At 38.6% G+C, this 23,020-nt stretch overlaps 1 protein-coding gene across 5 annotated transcripts in view; it reads right to left on the reverse strand.

Moving 5' to 3' along the window:
* Positions 1–23,020, reverse strand: part of slc20a2 (solute carrier family 20 member 2) — a 55,501-nt gene that overhangs the window by 13,239 nt on the left and 19,242 nt on the right. For 2 of the 5 annotated variants that reach the window (XM_032579712.1, XM_032579708.1), the window contains exons 2-9: positions 7,024–7,587; positions 6,053–6,193; positions 5,823–5,908; positions 5,183–5,279; positions 4,931–5,050; positions 2,477–2,710; positions 951–1,575; positions 116–301 (exon numbers count right to left, since the gene is read on the reverse strand). In XM_032579712.1, the coding sequence (XP_032435603.1) occupies positions 116–301; positions 951–1,575; positions 2,477–2,710; positions 4,931–5,050; positions 5,183–5,279; positions 5,823–5,908; positions 6,053–6,193; positions 7,024–7,312 (1,778 nt within the window). In that variant the 5' untranslated portion in view covers positions 7,313–7,587. Of the gene's footprint in view, positions 1–115; positions 302–950; positions 1,576–2,476; positions 2,711–4,930; positions 5,051–5,182; positions 5,280–5,822; positions 5,909–6,052; positions 6,194–7,023; positions 7,588–15,155; positions 15,387–20,712; positions 20,822–23,020 lie in introns of those variants that run through there. The other 3 variants (XM_032579710.1, XM_032579711.1, XM_032579709.1) reach the window with 3 other exon arrangements.

Genomic DNA, 23,020 nt, shown 5'->3' on the forward strand with positions numbered 1-23,020 from the left:
TGGGGCAAGTCAACACAATCAAGTAGGAAATTCAATCTTTATCACATGTTCAACCACCCAGCCACGTACAAGCAGACACCTTTGCACCGTGTGTCCTGTAAGGAGACTCTCTCACCTTGAAGGGGTGATGGGAGTCAGGTCCTTCCCCATGGTCTGGATGACGCGCCGTCCCCACACCCACAGGCCGGCACAGATGCCCACACCGCCATAAAACAGCAGCCAGATCGGAGTGGTAGCGTCCTGCATGACTCCGCCCTGTTCATAAATCATCCACAGCGCCACCAGGGGCCCGATGGCATTACTGCAAATATCAGAAAATAATGCCTTCAGTTTATGTAATATCTCTGATTGAAATAGCTAACCTGAGTTAAACTGATCACCAAATATTGACCACAAATAAGAGAAGCACTACTTCAACATAATTTTACTTGTTTTTAAAAGTAAAAAGTAGCTGCTCAAGAAACTATTCAAGAGTAAAAAAGCATTAGATAACACGGCTATTCAAGTTCTGAGTAACTGATGTAAATATAAAAATAACATCATCAGACAGACCAAATTATAAAGTTATGTGGAAATGTTGATATTTTAAACATCAAAATGAAAATTCATATAAATAACAATTACAAAATGAAAACATGCAAAAATAATTATGTTTCTAAATCAATTTCTTTCAATATGAAACTTATGAAACATTAACAAAACATGCAGGTGTGTTTCCATATCTGGTGAGTTTTTGGTGACAACGTTTGTTCTTCATTTGATTTAAAATTGGTTATTGAACATTTTGAAACGATTCACAATTACCAGGGCTAGAAATTGTGATTCTTTATAGAATAAATTTTTCCTCTGTAGAAGTAAAAGTACTCCTAAAAGATAAATTTTTTCCCAAAAGGTTTCTAAAGTAAATGTAACTGAGTAAATATAATTAGTTACTATCCAACTTTACTCACCTGACATCATTGCCTCCATGGGCGAAAGAGCCAAAGCAAGCGGTGAGGATCTGCAGGAAGTGGAAAAGCAGAAACACCTCGGACTTGTCCTTCTCCTCGTGCTCTTCCTCTACCAAGTCATCAAGAGGCACCGGCGCTGGAGCTCCTTCTTCCTCCACCCCTCCCAGCTCTGTGGCCAGCTTCAGCTCCACTCCTCCCTCCTCTGCTTCGATCTCAGCCTCGGCCACGGCATTGCAGTACGAAGAGTAGCTGTCGTAACGTACCCGCTTTTTGGAGTAGGATACGCTGTTGCTCCTGCCACCGCCCTCTCCCACCAACTTCTCGCTGTCGTCACGGGACTCAGAACGCCTGACAGGCTGGACGGGCATGCCACATATCGCGGCTGTGTAGCAGGTGTAGCTGTTGTTGCGGCGCAGCAGACGGTAATTGTTGTCAGGCTGTTGTGACCGGTCACCATCATCCATGCGGCCCAGGTGGATTTTGTGGAGCAAGTCTTTGTAGAGGCCGGAGTCCTTGTGGACCGTGTGGTAAACCTGGCCGTCGCTACGCATGTGGCCATCGAAGGTGAAGCTGCCGTTAGCGATGGGTGACTTGAGGCAGCCGTTAGTCATAGAGTGGGTTCGACCTAAAAGGTGGAAACAAGGAGGGCATTAGGGAGAACATGCAAAGCCCTTTCAACAGTCAGTTTATTTTAGTTTTCCCTATTCAGTTTGAAATCTGAATGGTTTGAGATACATACTATAAATTTGGATTTAGGCCAAGGGCATTAACTGGACCGACCACGCTTACATAAATATGCTTTAATCTAAATATGTCCATCATCTCTCTGGCTGCACATTTAAGTTCTATTCCACTTCAAATCACCATTTAAATCAAGAATAAAAACCCTTAGAGTCACCCTTGATTTATAATAACTGGCACATTGGTCAACATATTTGATGTATATTTGCTTGATGATTTTCATGATGACATTTGACAAAGCGTAATGTTTATTGCCGTTTCATAATTGGTTATTATATCATGTTTTTATGGTGTAAAGCACTTTGAACTGCCTTGTTAGTGGAAGATGGTATGATTCTTCCACATGAACTGTGGACTTCTTCACTATTTCTTGGCTTAATGCTCTCCTTGCTGACCTGTGGATAGTCATGTCTTGGTAGGTTTGCAGCAGGAAGCTATGGATTTTGTTTTAGAACCAAACCTGTAATCTGCTGCTGGTTGTTCATAAATGTTCTCTAACAAACCTACAGAACTGCTAGATTTATACTAAGGTTAAATTACACACATTTGGACTCTTTTTACAATGCTGGTGACTTCTGAAGGAGCTGGCTGCATTTTATTTTATTTAGGGGTATTCAAGTAAGAGAGACAAAATACATATCCATGCAACACAATTACTTACTACAGTAAGAATAAACATAGTTATTCTTGTGCTTCTTTGTGTTTGTCTGCCACATAACATCCCCATAAAACACACAGAAGGCCATGCATCTCAGAAAGTGCTTTCTACAGGAACACATTCTTACCGTACACCCTGCCGTTGGGCAGGACGGTGCCTCCATTGGCCATGTTGGAGAGCTCTCCGCTGGAGTCCCGGGTGTTCCTGTCACTGCTGCCCCCTGTGAGCGGCACCACGGCCTCGTCTGTGCCTTTTGCCCCAGGCAGCTCCTTGAAGACGGGGCTCTCTTCTTCTTCTTCAGGGATTTTGTCCAGACTTTCATCCGATATCCTGGACAGAGCCTGTTCCTTCTTTAGGCGACCTGAGGAAAATCCAGAGATAATTAGAAGTCATGCAGACAAAATATTTCCAAATAATGCAATGTTTACAATGAAGAAATGAGGTGCAATAGGTGATTGTTCACATCCCTGTTTGAGTTACCACATAAGGTTGGAAACAAAGGTTTTAGTGTTTGTAATTAAGAATGAGACGACTAAGAAACTAAAGAGCGTAGACAACTGGATAATTAGCAGCTTATATATTTAAACAAATGGATTTATGAGACAAGGCCAACGCAGTAACTAGAAAACCTTCAGATGATTGTGAAATTGTGCCAAAAACTGATCATGAATCAGCCTTGTTGTTTCAAACCCATTAGGACTTTGAAATGCTCCATCTGTAATAACCGAAGCTTTACAGCTCAACTTTTATTTTAAAGAATGTCTGTGATTTTTATTCTGAGTTTAAGTTAAAACCTTTTGTTGAATTCTGGAAATGTTGAATTCTATAAATCATCTAACTTAATTTTACTTTCATTTTAATTAGAGACCTAAGGACCAGCCACAACAGAATTAAATAGAATAGAAATAGAATATATTGTCCCTCAGTAGGGTAATCCAAATTAAATCTAAGATCCAGACACCAATAAATTGCTGAGTTGCTAGTTACTACGGTGATTTCCACTTTTCCCAGGTAAACGTCAGAGGGGAAAGCCACAGTTCACGCTTTTCTTTCGAGGCAAACAAAAAAAGACAAGAATCTATACTAAAACACAAAGAAATTCTTGACACAAGTGGCCAAAATGCCTTTTGTTAATGATTTTTGAAGGAGATATAACAGGTTTAATGCACTGTTGACCTGCTGTTTTGAGAGAGGTTTGGGAGGAGTGTTACAATGGAAGTGTATGGTAAGTTGTACGTGCATTTTCTCTGATCTGTAGGGATTTTACAGAAAGCCCTGGGTAGTACAATGATTTGTAGGAATTTTAATTGAAAACAGACAAAAATTCCTACATTTTGATGCATAGATTTTATGTGTAATTGAGAAAATGTGGGCATAAAAGAAGTTTCAACCAAAACATTTCTGAATATTTCACAGGGTCAAATGTAATACTGGAATGCTGCAGGTAGCTGGATTTGGACTTTAGGCAATGTTTCTCTGTGTTAGACAAATGTACATTCTGTTGACAACGGTGTAGGCGAGGAATAGGTTAACTAAGAGTTTTTTCTCCAATCTCACCATCATTTAATAAGTTCCCAAAAAGAAGAGAGCTTTGTTTTGTTTTGGTTCTGCTTTTAGAAGCATTACAGCAGAACATTTTGCAATTGTTATGAGAGAAAACACATGAATACTTATAACTTGTTACAAAGAAATATAAAAATGAACTGTAACAACAGTACAACTATGCTTTTCCCTTGGCACCCTTCATGACTTAGAAAAATCCTGCTGGAACATTTTCACAAACACACACATCCATCAGCTGATCCAAACTAATCCCAGTGCTGGTGCTCCTGATGACGTGCTCCTGTACTGTAAGTACACAAACACTTTTTAAATCATTTCATTTTATAGAAATAACCAGCTTAAGACCCCACTACGGTTAATAATCCTGAAAGGTATTTAGAGTTCATGATATTCTAGCCAACAGGCCAATTCAGACTTAAAACTGCGCAGAGTTAAAGGACGGAGAGAACTAAATTTAATTTGAACAATAATGTTTTATGAGTAAAGTTAAGTCTTTAAGTTCCATTCTTTTAACAAAGTAAGTAATGTTTGTATGAAAAGAGCTTGGCATGTTAATTTAACCAGGTAGTTCTTATTTATTCAACACCAAGCCAACCTAAACAGACAAGTTTCCCTCCTCTATTCCAGACAGTCTTTCCACCGTTTTGGTTTTCTGTGTCATGAGTTTTATAATAGTCTTCCATGCTGTGGGCTGCTTCTTCCATTAAGAAAAACAATTGCTGGCTTTGATCTTAAAAGCTTTCTACACTGCAGGCATTGATCCTAACCATTTTCATCTGGCATAGTAGCTACATACAGAGAATACCTGCTCCTGAGGGGAAATAAAATGCAACATAATAAGAGCGCAGAGTACTTTGGTGGTTTTAATGACTCTAACCAACAAACAACAAAACCCACAGCAGCTCAACTCTGTTATTTAGCATCAGAACTTTACTAGAATAGAGGAGACCTCTCAGGATGTTGATCCGATGCTGAAAAATGGTTGGAACCACGCACACAAAAACATGCAGATACTCACTTGCTATTTTTCTTCTCATCCAAGGACAGACGAATATCCAGACCAAAGCTGCACAGACCAGCGACCCGGCTAATGTGATGAGGAAGATGGCCCAAACTGGTAGCATCTCTAATCCAAGCACTGTACATCACAAAGCAGCAGGGAGAAAATATTTCCTTATCTTACAAGTACAGTCACCACCTATTTTTCTGTTCTTTGTCATGATACATAAAACATTATATTAGTTAAGAATAACTATTGTCCAATACTTACATGGGGCTCCAGTGTACATGATAGAGAAAGTGTTAATCCCGATGGTGGAGGCATAGAAGACAGGCAGCGCACGCAGACCATTTGGGACAGAATCATCCTTAAAACAAAGCAGAGATTAAGTTTTAAATTATTATTCCAGTATTTTAATTTTATTTCAGTTATTATTTTTAAATCTTTTAGCATCCTTCCATCTAAAATAGTGAGTGAATGCCCTGGACTTGGGATTTCAATTCAACAACAAAGAAAAAGACAAATGTGATAAAGTGAAAGCAAAACAATTTAGTTTTCTTGTACAACTTTGCAGTGGTGACCTTAAAATGATCTGAAACCATTTTTATCCTCCTTATCCTTGAGTGCCTGCTATCACCTGTTACATAACATCAGATTTGCATGTGTTGCCAAATCAAAATGGGTTTTTATCAGTGCTGAAGTTCTCTGGGCAAGTTATGTCTACACATCAGCCAGAGTTTGACTTGTAATGTTTAAACTCACGCCACCTGAGAAGACAGGCATATCTTCATGTAACTGTGCCAAAATCACTTCCAGCAATCCAAAAAGACAATGACAGCTGTCCACTACCTAGACTTTATGATAGTCTAGGCTTAATTAGTATGAGATTGAAACAATTTGTGAAATCCACCTTATTGAGGATGAAGTGCCTGATGAGCATGAAGAGGAGTCCAGACATGAGTCCAGAGAGCAAGGGTGAGATGAACCAAGAAGAAACTGGAGGAGAAAGAAAAGCTTATTAGGAATTAACAAGACACAAAGAAAATCTCATTCCAAATGTTTTTGCTCCATTTCTTCTACTTTAATGTATTTCTGTATAACAGCAACACAATGCACAGATTTTTCTCCTGATATCCTTACCGATTCTGACCAGCTGCATCCACTGCACGCCCTTTGTGCCGATGGCCACCATGGAGAAGCCAATGGTCGCTCCAACAATGCAGTGAGTCCCGGAGATGGGCAGTTTGAGGAAGGAGGCGATGAGTTGCCAGACAGCTGACCCTGTGACCCAAACATGCACATCTATATGCTTATAGCTCATGGTGGCAGCATGCAGGAGTTGATCTGTTATTAAAATTCTTATTTGCTCTTTTTGTAGAATTTGTTTAATCATCTCTTTTTGGTTGAAGTATAGCTTTTTTAGACAAATAGTCTTTCAAGTTTTGAATGCTGTATCGCAGGAAGGATTTTTGCTCTTAGTTCTTTACTTTTTCTATCAGCTACGCTTCGTAACCATGGCAACAACGTATTTTCTTTACAACCAGGAACATTTGATTAGATGCTTAGCATCTAAAGCTCAAATAATACCTGAACTATGACCTCCAAATCTCTGTGGAGTTGAAACCATCGCTTTATGAATGCAGAGTGCAACCAAAGAGGAGAGAGGAGGAGAAAGTTAAGCCATCTAGACCTAAAAACCAACAACTAATAAACAGTTTTTGATGCACTAACATTTAGTGCAAAAGATACAGAAATGATGCTAACATGAACAAAATAAAATTCACCTGAAATTATTTTAATTATTATTATTGATAAAAAAATAGATTATTATTATTATTATTTGCTAAATGCTAGAATAATCAGAGGCAGAATGTTTAACAGATATTTTTTTTCCTTATTCAAATTCAGAAGTTTGCAAACATTTTCTGAATATTTGGTTCTTTCCTCATGATGCTATGTATTTTATGAACACATCAGTCCCTCCTGCATCAAAACACCCACATATCCTAAAAGCCTATAAGAATTTCATGTATGGTTTGACGCAATACTATCTAAATACATTTCAAATAAACTAAAGTAATAAAAACAATTTACTAAAAAGATGTACTTACCGACCATGGCGCTGACCTCCCCCGCCATTAGGACGGGCACCGTGTTGTTATAGAGGCTGACGTCTATGATGCCCTTTCGAATGGTCTCTCCCACTTTGGCCCCAAGCAGCATCGAGCCCAGCGTCTCAAAGATGGACGCCAGGATGCAGGCCTGCTTCAGAGTGACCACGCCGGACCCCACTGCTGTGCCGAATGAGTTAGCCACATCGTTGGCCCCGACGGAGAAGGCCAAAATGAAGGCGATGATGAAGCCACTAATCACCATCCACAGATACGGTTCCATATCCATCTTGATATGATTTTATCAGAGCACAAATCCAAGGAGAAGAAAAAAAAATGCAGGTAAATTATTCTAAAAGGAAAAAGGTGCTTCTCGTCTTTAGCGGAGGACTTGGTAAGTCCACTCCTTTTCTTCGTCCCCTGGTTTGGAAAAAGTTCGAGGGGAGAAGCACAGCCGCTAACTAAGCGTTTGGAGCTCAGTCCAAATATTGGAGACTAGTGATGCTGGGAGCAGGAAGCATTCCATAGCTTAGTGTGAGGTAGCCTGTGTGCTTGCTCTTTCACCTGCCAGAGACAAGAGAGGAGACATAGAAACAGATTAGCGTCATAAGCCATGATTACTCAGCTACTAGCAGACAACACCTCCATGTGACTTCCTCAGTAAAACTAAAACAGAGGAGTGGGGGCACAGAGAGCAAGAGGGAAGCAAGAGTAGGCGGAAGCCAAACACAGGGAAAATTGGTTTCGATAAAACAGGGAGAGCTCTCCAGCAGGGAAAGCTGGGGACATCTCGATTGCTGTAACAGGAAATTATAGAGCACACTGATAAATCAGTCCAGACCGTTCAGGGTTATGGCTGTCAGCATTGACAATGAAAAGACCTTAGTGTCCACAGACAGAGAGAAGAGCAATGCTCCCAACAACAGACACACCGTTCATAAGTAATCTGACAACAAAATTATACACTTTGGATAATGGATGAGTAGATGGATGAGTGGACGAACAGACAGATGAAAATCAACAGGCGATGACCAAACCAAAAGGTGGATGGGTTGGTGTATCCATTTGAGTGTCCGTCCAATAGACAAACTGACGAATGGAGATAAAATAAGGGACAAATGGATAATAGGTGGATGAATGATGGAAAACCAACGGAAAAGACAAATGGTTAGAGGTGGATGGGCAGATTGATAGATCAACCATAGATGGACAAGCAGATGTAGAGATAGATGGGTAATAGCTGGGTGATGGATGGATGATAGGTGATCTCTATAAGATTTGGAAAAGAAAATAAGATAAATTTCTGAATTATTGACATATCATATGGATGTCGCAATAAACTTTGTAAACAGAGGAGAGTAAATGTAGCAAATAGATTCAAGTATGAAAGTGTATGTCTACAAGCAGTTTGATCAAACAGATCTCTTTGAAGAAGCAGGGGAAACGTTAGCACTTTGACTGTCGCACTCGCTGACAGACGAGGATGTTTGTGTGTCTCAGACTCTCCTCCCATCGTTCTCTCCTTCACCATCAGCACTGCTGCAGCAGAGCTCTCAGAATGACAAAGTTATACAACAGTTTTAGAAAGCAGCTTCGGAGCACAAGTTCAAACAGAATCGAAGGCTTTGCTGCAGTTAAAAAGTGAGGAAAAAATGCTGCATTAATTTAAGACTGCAATGCAGCAGGAGCAACAGGGATGTTTTTCTGTTCTCACAAAAGAAATGGCTTTTTTATGGACCAAAATATGTGGCAGTGGGAATATGACCAAATTGCTTTGGATTCTTGTACTCTCTAGGTGGAAAGAACGCCTCCCGAATATGCTGAGGTCTGACTTAAAAAGCTAATGTAAACAGCGTTGTATATTTATACATATACTATGCTTAGATAAGATTTGGAAAGTCTAATTATTAAATTAAATTTTCCTCCAAGTCAGCTTCTATGATGATGAAAATTTGTAATCCATCCCTTTTATTGAAGATGATACGAAAATAAAAGGTTTTTCAGGGTTTTCCTTTTGGCACCAAGTTAACCGGGTTTCAGCAATGTTCTAGGTGAGTTTATCTCCCAACTGATCACATTAGATCTGCTGAAAACAACTTGTAAAAATGTACAAATGCGGGCTGTTTACATCATAACAAAATCAACATGCTTTAAACACACATGGCCACCAACACCGGAGCTTCTGGTCCCTGAGAACCCACCATCACAAATCACTTCTCCGTAACCTAGTTAGAGTCATTGAAAAGGAGTTAATGACATCACATGTCCCTCTAAGGTTTAAATCTGTTGTTAATGCGAGGCATCAAATGTAACCAGCTTGAAGGCTGAATTAGTACATTCTCTCGGCATGGTCCTTGTTGCATGGGGGGCAGGCCCCTTATTTCGAAATAACCCCCAGTCAGTCATGGCTCCCTCCTCCCAACAGAACTCCATCTGGAACAGTTGAGGTCATTCACAGCTCTCCTTTATCCTTTGTTGAACCACAACAGACACAGAATGTGTCTCTAGATCACATCTGTAGTGGAGCTCTCCACAAAATTAGGATCATGATACAGGCGAGACTCAAGTGTCTGCACATTTATTATAAAAATCAAGTCAGGTTAGATATAAAAGAGGTAAAAAGAAATATGAAGATAACCTATTGTTTTTAAAACTGACATAACCCTCAAGTAAAATCGCTACACAGGACTTTTCAAGAAAAGTTTCTAAGATGCGTTAGAGCTTCACAATCTATTTAAAATTCATCAATATCACAGTATTATTGTCAAAAGTTAATTTCAGTAATTTAAAAAGTTAAACTCCTTCTTATGTAGCTTTATTATAAAGGGATATATTTTGAGTGTTTACTTCTGCTCATTTTGATTGATTATAGCTTAAAGGTTAATAACACCACCAAATTCAGTTTTTAAGAAGATCTTAATATTACATAAGATTTTTAATGCATAAATTTAATATAATATTCTACACAATCATAAGAACAACTGCTGGCTTTAGAGCTGTCCAGCAGATAGTCATTGACGGCCTCGAAAAGGATGGTAAGCCACAAAGGATATCGCTAAAGAAGTTGGGTGGAAGGACAAAATGTAGCAAAAAAAAAAAAAAAGGGTATTGAAACAACAGGACTGACAGGCACCTTAACAGTCTATTCAAGAGCTTGATGCATTTTTATACTATGTGGACTGCAACTGGAGTCAGAGCTTCAAGAGACAGATGTACCCAGAATCTGGGTTAAGAAAAAAAAAGGACTGTTTTCTTTTCAAATTTTCCATTTCATTTAAGAAATCAAGCTCTCAAAACCTGGAAGAAGAGTGGAGACGAACAGAAATTATGTTACTTAAGGTCCAGTCTGTAGGTTTCAGATTCAGCTAAATTCTCCCAGCTAGGACTTCATAACATCTAAAGCTGTTAATTTACTTAACTCTTAAGTTATTGAAATTGTTCAGTTTTTAAACATGTATGGGCTTCTTTAACACGTCTGTTCATTGGTTAATAAACAATTTGTTTTGGAGTCAATTTTAAAGGTTTTGAAGGACTGATGATATGGTGTGTGAATGTTTAATCAAGTGAGCGGAGCTGCCTCAGGAGAACCAGATCACACAGGTCAGAGGCGAGCGTGACTCTCCACAGAGGACATCCACACACTCTAGATTCAAACAGAGGGAGCAGACAGAGCTCCCGCCAACTGCGTGTCAAATATACGCTGAAAGAAATGAAAAAGAGGAAGTGGCCCATTTATAACCCCATTTATTTTAACAGTATAACTCAACATGACAGCTGTACCCGAAACATTCTGGACACCATGAAGACCAGTCTGTACTCTAGCACTCCCAGTTGTAAACATAAAAACTACTTGTCAGCGAAATTTTTAACTCCCCATGATCGCCACGATCCAATTGAGAGTTTTTGTTTTTTATTTTTCCATCAATATTTATTTTGCTATAATAGGAACCACAACTGCCTCCAAATAGCAAAAATACTTGAGATCGATTCTAAAAATGCTTCCAACTACCTATTTTAATAGTTAAGACACCAAATGTCCCTTATATAAATATATATTAATACTCACTGTGGAAGCTGTCTTAGCTGCACCACAGAAGACAACATCCATGGTCTTTCTTATTTCTGCTCCTGGGGGCACAGCCAATCAGCACTAAGGAAAATTAATGGCACTCCTACATTGGCTACTTTGAGGATGCCAGCCAATAGCATGCCAAGTAGCACTGTGGCTAAGGTATTTTAGTTCCCCAAGCTGCATTTTTTTTAGAATATTTTATCTAGGCTCTATAAAAAAATAAAAAATAAAAAAATAAAAAATGGGAAAAGGCAACTTTTCCATGAAACAAATTTTAAATTATCACTAATAATAATTAGAAGATAAAATGAGATGAATAGTGTATTTACCCAACTAATTTCTAAAAAGAAGGGAGCAGATACTTTTCAGAAATAAAAGACATGAAGAAAATGCTATCAAAAATTAAAGTGTAACTATGCCAAAATGGAAATAATTGTTGGATTGTTGTCTGATTCTCTTTTTAACCATAACATAGTATTTAGTTATCATAATGAACAGGTCCAACTCCAGTTGAATAGCCGTCTGGGACTGATAAAGTTTTCTGAATCCGAGTGTTAAAGTGAACTATCCCTAAACAAAATAGTCTGATTGTGAAACACATCTTGAAGTACATAATAGCTATTCAGATTCTGCAATAGCACTAATGAGATCGGACATTTAGTAATCCAATAAATTGATGTCTTAAAATATCTATTGGTCAGAGGAGACCGCAAGCCAACATCTACAGCTGAGCTAATGAAATGGGCTCAGCAAAAGAGCTGAGCCCATTTCAGCTCTGAAGACAAGATGCAATCTGTAGAAAAGAAAATCAAAAAATGTAGATTCATTATCAGTGATGGCAACAATTTTCTGCAGTTCGAGTAAGAGTGCCATAAATGAGTCTGTTTTTTTCCTTTCTAGTGGAGAAAAATTAACCTGAATAGGAAGGTGAGATTCTGAATACAATTTGGAATTGGAAGCGTGTGCTATTTGGCTCATAAGAAAAAATGTTACACCTCTTCAATCAAATGAGCATTCTGGAGGTCACATTGAACACTGGCTTCTTTCACAGGCATAATGGGATAATATTAGCTGTGCTACCCATTTTAGCAATATCTAGCTGAATGTGGAACCAAGTTATCAGCCCAAGAATTAATTAAACATTTCTTTTAATTAGCAACTTTGCCAATTACCTAAAAATTTCTGACCAAATTTACACAAAACATCCTTCCAACAAGTATTACTTAACTGGCTCAAATAATCCAAATATAATTTAAGGATTAGGGAATCAGGTGCAATCAAATTCAGTGTCCTTGGACTGTTGACAAAGGAATACTATTCATCTAGATACTTTTAAATAAACAGATACATTATTGGTCATGTTTGACTGTATTTTTTCTGTATTTAGTTATTTTGACCCAATTTTGTGGCAATGCTAGACAACACAGTTTTTAGAAACTTGCCAGTAACTCATTGTGGTCCAAATCTTACGGTTTACTTTGCTGCAATGTCAATCTGTCCTCTAATAACACCCACCTCAAATTGTTTCGCCACAATTAGCACATCAGAGATATAGGAATATTTAGATTTAAAAGGTTCCAGAGAAAGCTCCTCTAATAAAAAACCTGAGTGACACATTGTATGAAGTGCCCTAATCGTCAACTTATTTCTGGCAGACCCAGTTTCTTTCTGTGAGCGTCAGGTGGCAAGCAGTTCACATAATGAGAGTTGTGACGCAGGCACAGCCACAACACGGGCAAACAGGACTAAATTGGGGGCTGTATGTCTGTTGGTGAAAATTGAGAATGAAGCAGAGGTCAAAGATGGATGTTTAGGAGCATCGCTGGCATCAGACATGCCTCAGAGCCTGTGGGAGTCACAGACAAGCCTCACAGGGCAAATGTGTCAGAATATTCAGACAACAGTGAAGTCAAGTTGTTATTTTTAATTCAAGACATTGTCTTTGTCAGTAACAAAAATCTACTGATCTTTTTGCTGTTGCATCTTTTTCCTACAGTTCTTTTACACTGACAGTCTTGGTGTCTGTCGCTACTTGCTTGTCTAAAAGTGAATGGTAAAAGTCAACAACTTGATGTAATCTGCTGGGTTTCCTTAGTTTTGAAACTAATTTCAATAACAAACTGAACTTAATGCCCTGTTTATTAAGTAAGATCAATGGAATGTATGCAAGACTGAACCTATATAAAACATAACATGTTGATAAGATACTTTCTTACCAGCCCTTAATGACCACACTTTGTATTATATATATTTTTACTCACTCAGTTGTTGAAACTCACCTAGAGTGATGGAATTTTGTATAATGGTATTTGTTAGTATGTTCCCTCTATGTTTAACTGCATACAATGGACAGGAACACAGTTATTGGCTTAATGCTACTGCAATAAGAACTGCAACAACTGGCAAATCCCATTTGTTTTGCAACTTCCAGCTGGAATAGACTCAACTTGTCTATGTTGAAAGAAATTTTGTTTGCTCACGTAGACCAACATTTCCCAAATGTTTCAGATTTGGCACAAGACAACTTATCTCACGACAGCACTGAAAAAAGCTGGGGAGCAAATTAAAACAAGACCAAACTAACACAAAGCAATAAAAATCTAATATGTGGACTTCATGTTTACCATTATTTTTATTAATTTTTTTTAACTTAAGAGTATCTTGAAATGCTACAAGAACATCTAGTATCTCAACATTTAGTAGGCGACCGAGAAATCGTCTGAGGAAAGAAATTGCTCTATTTTTAGTTTGATTTCGCTCAGACCACTGACTGGCCAGTTGGAAACTCAAAACTCCAAACACACTACTCACTGCAGATTTCTGCTAATGACACTCTTCCTCGCTGAAGTTGTTACTGAGCAAAAAAAGTCTCAAGAGATGTAAGTAAGTAAAAGAAGGCAGTTTAATTTGTGGCACACTGAGATATGTCTATGGTTGGTTCAGAAAGATGTTTGCCAACATTTCAAATTCTAGTATGTTCTATGAAGGACAGAGGTTGAAGTCTTTTAAAAATCTCAATATGTATAAAGGACCACCGTTTCCAGAAGCTGCAAACAAATACAGCTAATTTTGTAACAAGACTGTAAATTTTTGTTTTACATCATGTTTTACATACAATTTCTATAGAGAATTCAGAATATCAACAAGAAAAAATTACAAGAACTGTAGAAACTTTAAATCTGAAATTGGGAGCAATGCAACAAGACAGGGACAGAAAACTGCAAAACAGAGAGAAGTTTAAAACTCTGCAGACTATGCTGTTTAATTTTTCTTTTTTTGTTGTTGTATTGCTTTTAATACCGCAATGTGACTCTCACCCAGCTCAGGTTTTGAAGTCTGGCTCCAACTATTCAATTAGGGTTCACAATTACCTGGAGAGTCACCTGAAGGACATTTGGTCTTGTCAACTGAGTTACCACATGTACACCATAAAACAAGACAACTCAATTTGCATTCCAGCTGTAATCAGTTTCTGTCACATTAGTTCAACACTCTAAACATTTATACTTATGCTTTTATTCCAATATTGCCATCATACATACATAAGTTTAGCTTTAAGTTAACAGTTCAGAGTAAACTGACCTCCAGCATCTGGTGTGGCAGCCATTTAAAAAAAAGAAGGAAAAAAACAACTTGTGTGCAAACTACTTAGTGTGATTATTGTCCGAACCATTTGCTGTCACTGCTGTGTGATGCTCATTAATCTGCCTGGGATGCCACTGCACCACAGCTGGTGCAAAACAGTGTCACGAGCTGAAGTCTGCATTGACACGCAGCTACGCTTTCCACACGCTGATTCAACCCCCTCCTCTTAGCAAGCAGACTCATCTTTCAGCACAACTACATTGAACACACACATACAGAGTCACATGATGACTCACAACAGCATTGTTGCACCTGAAGCATTAAAAAACTGTAGTCTATGCCTCCAAGGACACAGAGTGGCTGTAGCTAACAGATGGCGTACCAAGTTAAAAAGAAAGACTCATAATTAAGGACAATGAGGACGAACCGGCAAGCATGAACAAAGCGTCAGAGGCAGTAAATATAGTCCACTCACCTTCGTGTTTCCTTACCTAAACATAAGATGGAGAAGCGGCAGAGATGAATGAATGCTTCAAGACAAAATGACACAGAAACAGAGAGAGGGAACGGAAAGGACAGGTTGAGTCTGAATTCAAGACATGAGTGAGAAAGAGAGCAGCTGATGACAAGAAAAGAGGAGCAGTGAGAAGGAGCATGAGGAAATCAGCAGGTTGAGGTGGTGTTGCCGGACAGAGGAGGAGGAGGAGAGCACCAGCTAACAGGCTTGGGGGTGGGGGGAAATGTGCAGCGGAGCCAGCTGAGCCGAGACTGCCTCTTAAAGGAGCGTATCTGCACTCAACACACCGGGCTATGGGGAATAAATGCCTGAGAAGCCAAGGTGTTCTGCTGGTCGGAGTATGGAATTGATCATTGATAGATTAAGAGGAGAAGGCGCACCTCTGGGAGAGAGAAGAATACAGTTTGATTAAGGAGCACCTCCATTTAGCTTGCCCACAACAAAACAGAGGAAGCAGATTAATCTAAAAGCCTCTTTGGCACACAAGAGCTAGAGAGTGCCATTAGAGAGCAACAGTTTAACAGCAAGTGAAAAGAATGGGCTTAATCTTCATCTCAGGTGTTTTTTACTGAAATCAGAATAGTTTTCTTCTTCTTGCCACAAAAGGTCGTCACACCAGAACCACGACTCCATCTCAACAGTATTTGGTTACAGTCCTCCATTTACTTTCTCTGCCTTTCTCTTGTTGCCACAATTGTCCCTTTTATCAACACGCTGAACAGTGTGTCTTTATGTCGCTGAGCTCTGGTGGGCAGGAATAGGAGCACTCAGTTGCTGACACAATGAAGCGAGAAGACCAGACTCGCTGTAGGCAACGAGACACAGGACCAGACTTCACTACTCAAGTGCCATAGTTCTCCAAGACATAGAGAATGCTAAACTGGCAGAAAGATAATTCAGACGCAATGGGGATGAAATGATTATAATTTTTTATGACAGTGAAACAGAATCAGAATTAAACAAATAGTTGGTTACAGAGTTATTAAAAACCGTCTACTGACTTCCCCAAGGCAAGGCAAGGCAACTTTATTTATATAGCACCTTTCAGCCGGAGACAATTCAAAGTGCTTGAGACACAGCGACTCATATTGTTTTGCTGCAGACAAAATCAGAAAAAAATAAAATTACAGCTGGGATATTTCAACTACTGAGAAGCAACATGTTTTAAATACTGCTGTATTAAGACTTTAAAACTGCAGGGAAGGTTGTTGGAAGATAATTTGTTCTTCACTGCATCCAGAAGGACACAACATTAGCAGTATTTTGTTTTCAGTAGCATGGAACACTAAGAACTTTTAGGCAGATGCTTACATTATTCAGCATGGTCAGGTTTGTTTATCAAACTTGCTATTGACATGTCAGATTTTCCGGACTATCTCTATTTTATTTAAATGTCTGGTTATAGTCAGCAGGATGGCCAATATAATAAAATGAGACTGTGGTTCAACAAGTATTTATGCTGCACAAGCATCAAATGAGCTCACATCAAACTTCCTATAAATCATCACAATAAAAGTTTTAAGAAGACTGTAAGTCTCTCAAGTTCAAATAAGAAAAACATCTTACAGTATTTACACCACTAGTATAAACAACAGTGTGATGGCGGGGTCTGCTGTTTGTTCAGGCAGCAAACTGTATATTGTGTGTGACAGCATTTAATAAAAAGGACAATTGTTAAATTTGCTAACTTACTGATTTGCAGTAAGCAGACATAAATTAGGCAGGTGCATAACCTACTAACCCAAAAATTTATAAATTTTGTGTTAGTTAAATTTTTCTTAGTTATGCTCGGCATTAATCTTGTGTCTTTGGGTAGCATGTTTTTTCTTGCTTTGTGTGTTGGTGATTTTCACTTTATTAACACAGCTTTTTAAAGAGAAACCATTTTGTGATTCAGTGAAATTATGAAAACTATTACTGACACTGGAGAAAATCAGATAAAGTCTCCAGTTTGTCAGGGACATCATTAGCTTGAAACAGCATTCTCTGCATAATTCTTACAAATTTCCATAAAATAGTGACAACACTGATAAAGGTGATGAATTTGTAAATGAGCTGAGGTCCTCTGCAGAGGTCAGGCTCTACTACACTAATTTACAAAGTGATGAATAGTAAAAAGCCATCTACACATCTAAATCTTTATACTAATATGAACATTTACTTAAAAACACCCCACATAAGATAAAACTCCATAACAGTATAATTCACCTGTAGGTACCTTCGTCCTCACATCTTATCTGTGAACTCTAAAAGCACCAGTTAATTATTCCAGAGGTCTTGCACTTGTTGAGGTCCTGCGGCTTTGTCCTCCAAAGTCTCTCACTTATCATGTCCCTTTCTGCCTCCCCCTCGATCTGGTCCTGCCTACAAAAAAGCCAATCTGCGTCAGCTGCACCTGCCCCCACCAACTCTTCGGTTCACAGCAGGGAGGCGCTGTCTCTCGGAACCCAAACACAAACACACACTGTACAATGCTAAGATCAGAAGGCTCGGATCAGGAAGGTGGGGGGTCTCTTAAGAATGACAACAACTGAGCATGTTGCTTCTCAACACCATCTTCAAAGCTTTGCCCTGCGCTCACATTTCCATAAAGCCTCTCATTTCTTTCTTTCTGCAATGCAGAATTAAGCAAAACAATAAATAAAGACGCATCTATAGTGAACAGACCATCCGTCAGACTTCTTTGTGACATAAAGGCAGTGTTTCCCAACCCTGGTCCTCAAGGCACACTGTCCTACATGTTTTAGAGGTTCCCCTGCTTTAATGTGCCTGATTCAACTGACTGCAGTTCAACAAATGCCTGTTAATCAGTCATCAATTGAAATCAGCTGGACTGAAGCAAGGAAATACTTAAAACATGCAGCGCAGAGTGCCTTGAGGACCAGGGTTGGGAAACACTGACAAAGGTAAACAAAAAAGAATAAATTCTGAAATATTTATTGTTCAAACATATCTCTTTCTCCTATTCGAAGATATAATGCTACAGGGACAGCAATTTTCCTACAAAATAAAACTGCATTGTAAGTGGTCTTGCTTTCAGCCTTTATAAAGTTGCAAAAACTCTTATTTACAGGGTTTCACTTTGTAAACAATCAATGCACCCTTAAATTAAGGTTATCATTTATTTCTTATCTTACAATTGGGGCAATAGGAATCATTTGTATATAAAAGCTTGAAAACAAGATGGTCAGAGTTGTTTCAGGGAGCAAAAGCATGACTGAATATCATTTGGATTGTTCCACACAAAATCAGCTCCGTCTTGGACTGCTAAGTTTTGCAGATCAAATTGATGTGGGAATAAGTCATTTCTTTCCAGCCTAATGTATTTTTCCTAAGGCTTTCACTGCAGAAGTGATGTAGGTGTGATAAAGGAAATATGAACCAACAGTGAGACTTAATCTTATCAACCAACTTCTGCAGAAGGCTTATTGACTGATTGTAGAGATGGATTCCGGGAGGGACTTTCTCTAACTTTTTAGGTGGGATGTGAACAAGCTGAAATAGATCTAAAAAGAAGCAGCAGCAACAGAAAATAAAATGAGGTGCAGTTGCTCCACCAGTGTTAAATTCCAGGGAGATGGACAAAGACGGAGGCAGTGATATATTTCTCAATACTTCATTAGGTGGAGAAATATTTTACAGATTCCAGGACGTTTTCTGACATTTCAATGAAAAAGGTCTTAAAGCTGAAAGGAAGAGATGGAAAATGCTTTTTGAATTATGTGGAGTTGAAATGACTCTTCAATGTAATCCATGACTTGGACTAAAACTGTGAACATTAAGGTCGCAAGTTAAATAATTTCTACTTTATCTTTTCTAGAACAAATTGTAAAATTACAACAGCTTTCCTCCAAACTGCTGTGTGTGTAGAAGGTTTCCTCCATGCTGTCTGCAGCAGTTTTGCGTTTGTGTGACTAAGTCAGCCCATCTCTGCTTCAGTCACTGACCGTCTCTGCTATCTCAAAACAAACAAGTCAGATACAGTTGATTAGTCCTTAATGAGCCACATTGGAAAAGTTTCTCAAATTTTCAGAGACTTAAGTAGTCTGAAGTATTAAAGTACTTTACGTAGGTGAGGATAAACATAGTTTGGAATCATAAGTTTCATTGCAAAACTTTCGTTTCCAAACTATTGCACAGTAGCACAACCACCATGCATTAACAAATAAAGAGTTAAACATGTTGCTTGTCTGCTACTTTTGCCCCATTTTTCTTCCGTATTTGACAGATTAGCTGCCTGCTTTTGTGTTAATATCCTGACACACAAAACTATCTTTGCATTTTGATCCTTTTCAATTGTGTATTTAAACTCAATATTAAATGAAGAAAGCAAAGTACTAAATTATATATTTTTGAAATAAAAGCCTGTTTCCAATTAAATTTGATCATATCTGATACTGAGTACTTAAAAATTTTATAAAATGCCTTGATTTTACTTCATACCATTCATGGCGAAGGCGTCAATTTGTACTTTGAAGTGCAAAACTTGTCTGCATTTTAATTTGTGGTATGGGAGAGTATAAGTTTGTTTTTTCTTGTGGAGGAAAAACAACTGCCTAGAAAACCTGTAGACAATGTTGGTAACCAGTCCAGGTTTACAGGTGGGCAAGGTTCAGAATGTCGACACCCTAAAAGGTCAAAGTAGTCTATTGACCAATATTTCAGCTACAGCTCTTACTTAGTCCAAAAAATGAAGCTATAAAATATTTTGCTGTTATTCACTTCAAATTGAGCCACTGTTGAGCTTCCCTTGCGTCAATGCCCATCTTCCACATTTAAGATATGTTCTGTAGATATGTTTTCGCATTTCTTTTCAAATTGATCAACCTAGGAGATTATTTCACACACCAGTTGAATTCCAAACAAGATTCCTTCTCCTTACACCACAAGAAATTCAAATCTTAAGAGACAATTGACCAAGCTTTGGCAGAAGAGGACACAATCAAGCCACCGTTTGGCTTTTCGAGTTGTGTAATCTTCAAGTTGAGATACTCTGCAGGTCAGCTCTCTCTGGTTTCAGTGGACACAGGTTTGACTCCTCACCCTGAAATGATACAGTGACATGAGTGGCTCCTCCCTGTTCGAGGATCTATATGGCTGTTTTAAGTAACTGAGACGGACACACTGCACTGTTCTCAATGTTTGTACCCATGATTGTTTCCAAGAAGTCTAAAAAAAGAACAGTGACTAGGAACAAAACAATACAAACAGATATTTTCTATGTCCCAAGTATTGGATTTTGTATTATTTCATAGTCAGCTGAGCACAAACACAAAGAACAAGCAAACAACAAACAGCTGCCACACAAAGAAGAGAGTTCTCATAATAATGCTTTTAGGCTCACAGACACGATTAGTCACCTCTTAGAATAAACTCGTACTCACAACAAGATCCCAATAGAACAATCGGAATGTGTCATTAAAACAAAAATAGAGCCAGCAATCCAACTGCAAGAGTCACTATTTTTGGCTCGCTTTCACAGCATATGACCGACACAATGAGGATCAGGACCTACCAATAACAGTGGTTTTTTGAAGCTGGTCTTCTCTTTCCACCATCTGTGTCCACGTTGCTGAAGGTAGGAGTCATCTTACCCTTGACCCTCTCTCCCAGTTTTCCACTGGTAGCTCCCCCACCCACCCCTCCTCCTACAATCTGCTGTAGCCGGACGGTTCCAGTTCTTTTCCACAAACCAGCAACCAGCTGACCGCTGAGCAAAAATGTCTTCACATCTGTCCTCCCTCTTTTTTTTTCTGCTTTTCCACCTTCTCTTCCAAGATCATCTCCTCTGAAATGTACAATGTGGTGATTTGTACAATGTAGAGTTCTCACAAAACACTGCAAGGGTCTTCAACCTTCCCACCTCTGTCTTAGCTGCTAGGACTGGTAATCTAGAGTTGGCATGCTCTGAGGTTTTCAACTGTGTTACTAGGGCAAAGTGGGTGCAGGTATTAACGAGTACAGAAAAAACTAGCACAAACAGGCTGAGAGACTGTAAGAGAAAGGTGCAAAAGCTAAATCAAAGAGAAAAATCACACATCACCACCTTGGTTTTGCGTTTTCTTTCAACATCTCTCTGCTTACTGACCCATGAAGTCTTAATGTGATTGTTAAAGTCTAAAAGTCTCAAGGAGCCTGCCATGTTATTTCATACATCAAAGAATCCATGATGACTACAGCACATTTTGTCAGAACCTATACAAATGTCCTAACTTAAGACAGACAATTTAGAGTTTAAATAACATTTTGAAAGCCATCAAAAGGCCATATAAAAGCCAGTTTTCAGTCAAAACTTTGTAATAAATCTTAAACTGTAACTGATAAGTAGCTTATTTTTCGGACTATAAACCGCTACTTTTTTCCCCACGCTTTGAACCATGCAGCTTATAGCCCGGTGCGGCTTTTCTGTGAATTTTTCTTCAGCCACCAGGGGGCTCTTTAGCAGGAAGTGAATCATTGGAAGTCAAAATTGGAAATCAAAGAAAGCGCTAATTTTTATTCAGAACAAGCACATGCTAGCATCAGACATTTCTTCAAACTCTTACCCCCTCATCATAGAAACAACACGAAGAAAAAGATGCCGCTTTTAAGTTGAAGGCTATGGATCGGTTGACAGGAGGGAAATGGAGCCACTGCACGTAAACTAGGCGTGAACAAGTTCATGGTTCGGCGTTGGAGAGGCAGGGCTGCGTCCTTAATAGCAGACTTATTGGAAAACCAGGAGCGGCTTATAGCCTGGTGCGGCTTATATATGTACGTTTCCAGTTTTTAAAAAATTATTTGTAGGTGCGGCTTAAAGTGAGGTTGCACTCTATACTGTAGTCCGGAAAATACGGTAGATAGAACCTTTAGTGATTTACTAGTCATACCAAACACTTAAATGTTTACATGAGGAGGCTCAAATCATACAGACAGCTATATATTCCAATTCAATTTTATAAAAAAGTGCAGTAAAATTTTGTTTATGATGCCATATGAAAAAATGCAGGCAAAACCTATATGATTGTACCAAGTCCTGTACTTGGGAACAAGCCTTCATACCATAAAGAAGCATGCGTCAGCTACTTGTTCGTAAGTGTTTATTTTGAGTTTAGTAGAAATCAGATCAAGATTAGCTGTTTACTGTAATTAAACCGCATTGCATGCCTGATTATTGTCAGACTTGTAGGATCAATGGATCTCTTAAATAGAACCTGTGTAACAGCATGAATCAGGCTAAAACGTCTAAAAAGGAATGGATAAAAGGATTGGGGGTGGCCTATTCAAAGTCTGGACTTAAATCTGGTTGACATGCTGTGGCAAGAGTTTTCATAAGCTATTTATACTCAAAATCCCTCTAATGTAGTTATTTTAACTGTGTAAAGAAAAGTAAAACAAATTTGCTCATAGTAATGTACAGGAGCCACTAACAAGTATCGAAATCCAAATAATGGCACAATTTTTTTGGTTTATTGTGCAATTACCACCCCTACTTACCCATTATACAAGGCAAGGCTGATTTTACTTGTAATAACAGAAAATTATCAGCTAAAAATTCCTTTCTTTGTTTACTAGGATTATCTTTGATTTTTTTTCAAACTATGAAACATTTAAATCTGGCAACAAAAAAAACCAATCATGTGCATACTTCTTTCATGGCACTGCAGTTTTTCATCCTGACTAAACAGCTATGATCAACTCAGAGAATCAGAAAAAAACTGAAATTCAACTTTAGAACTCTGCACAACAGTCTGGATCTTTCAGAGAAATGTATAAAGAAGTTTTCTTCTGGACAGCACATTAAATGAAAAGTCCTTCTAATATTCCCATTTTAAAAACAAAGG

The sequence above is a fragment of the Xiphophorus hellerii genome, chromosome 12 (genome assembly GCF_003331165.1).
Source record: "Xiphophorus hellerii strain 12219 chromosome 12, Xiphophorus_hellerii-4.1, whole genome shotgun sequence".
NCBI lineage: Eukaryota > Metazoa > Chordata > Actinopteri > Cyprinodontiformes > Poeciliidae > Xiphophorus > Xiphophorus hellerii.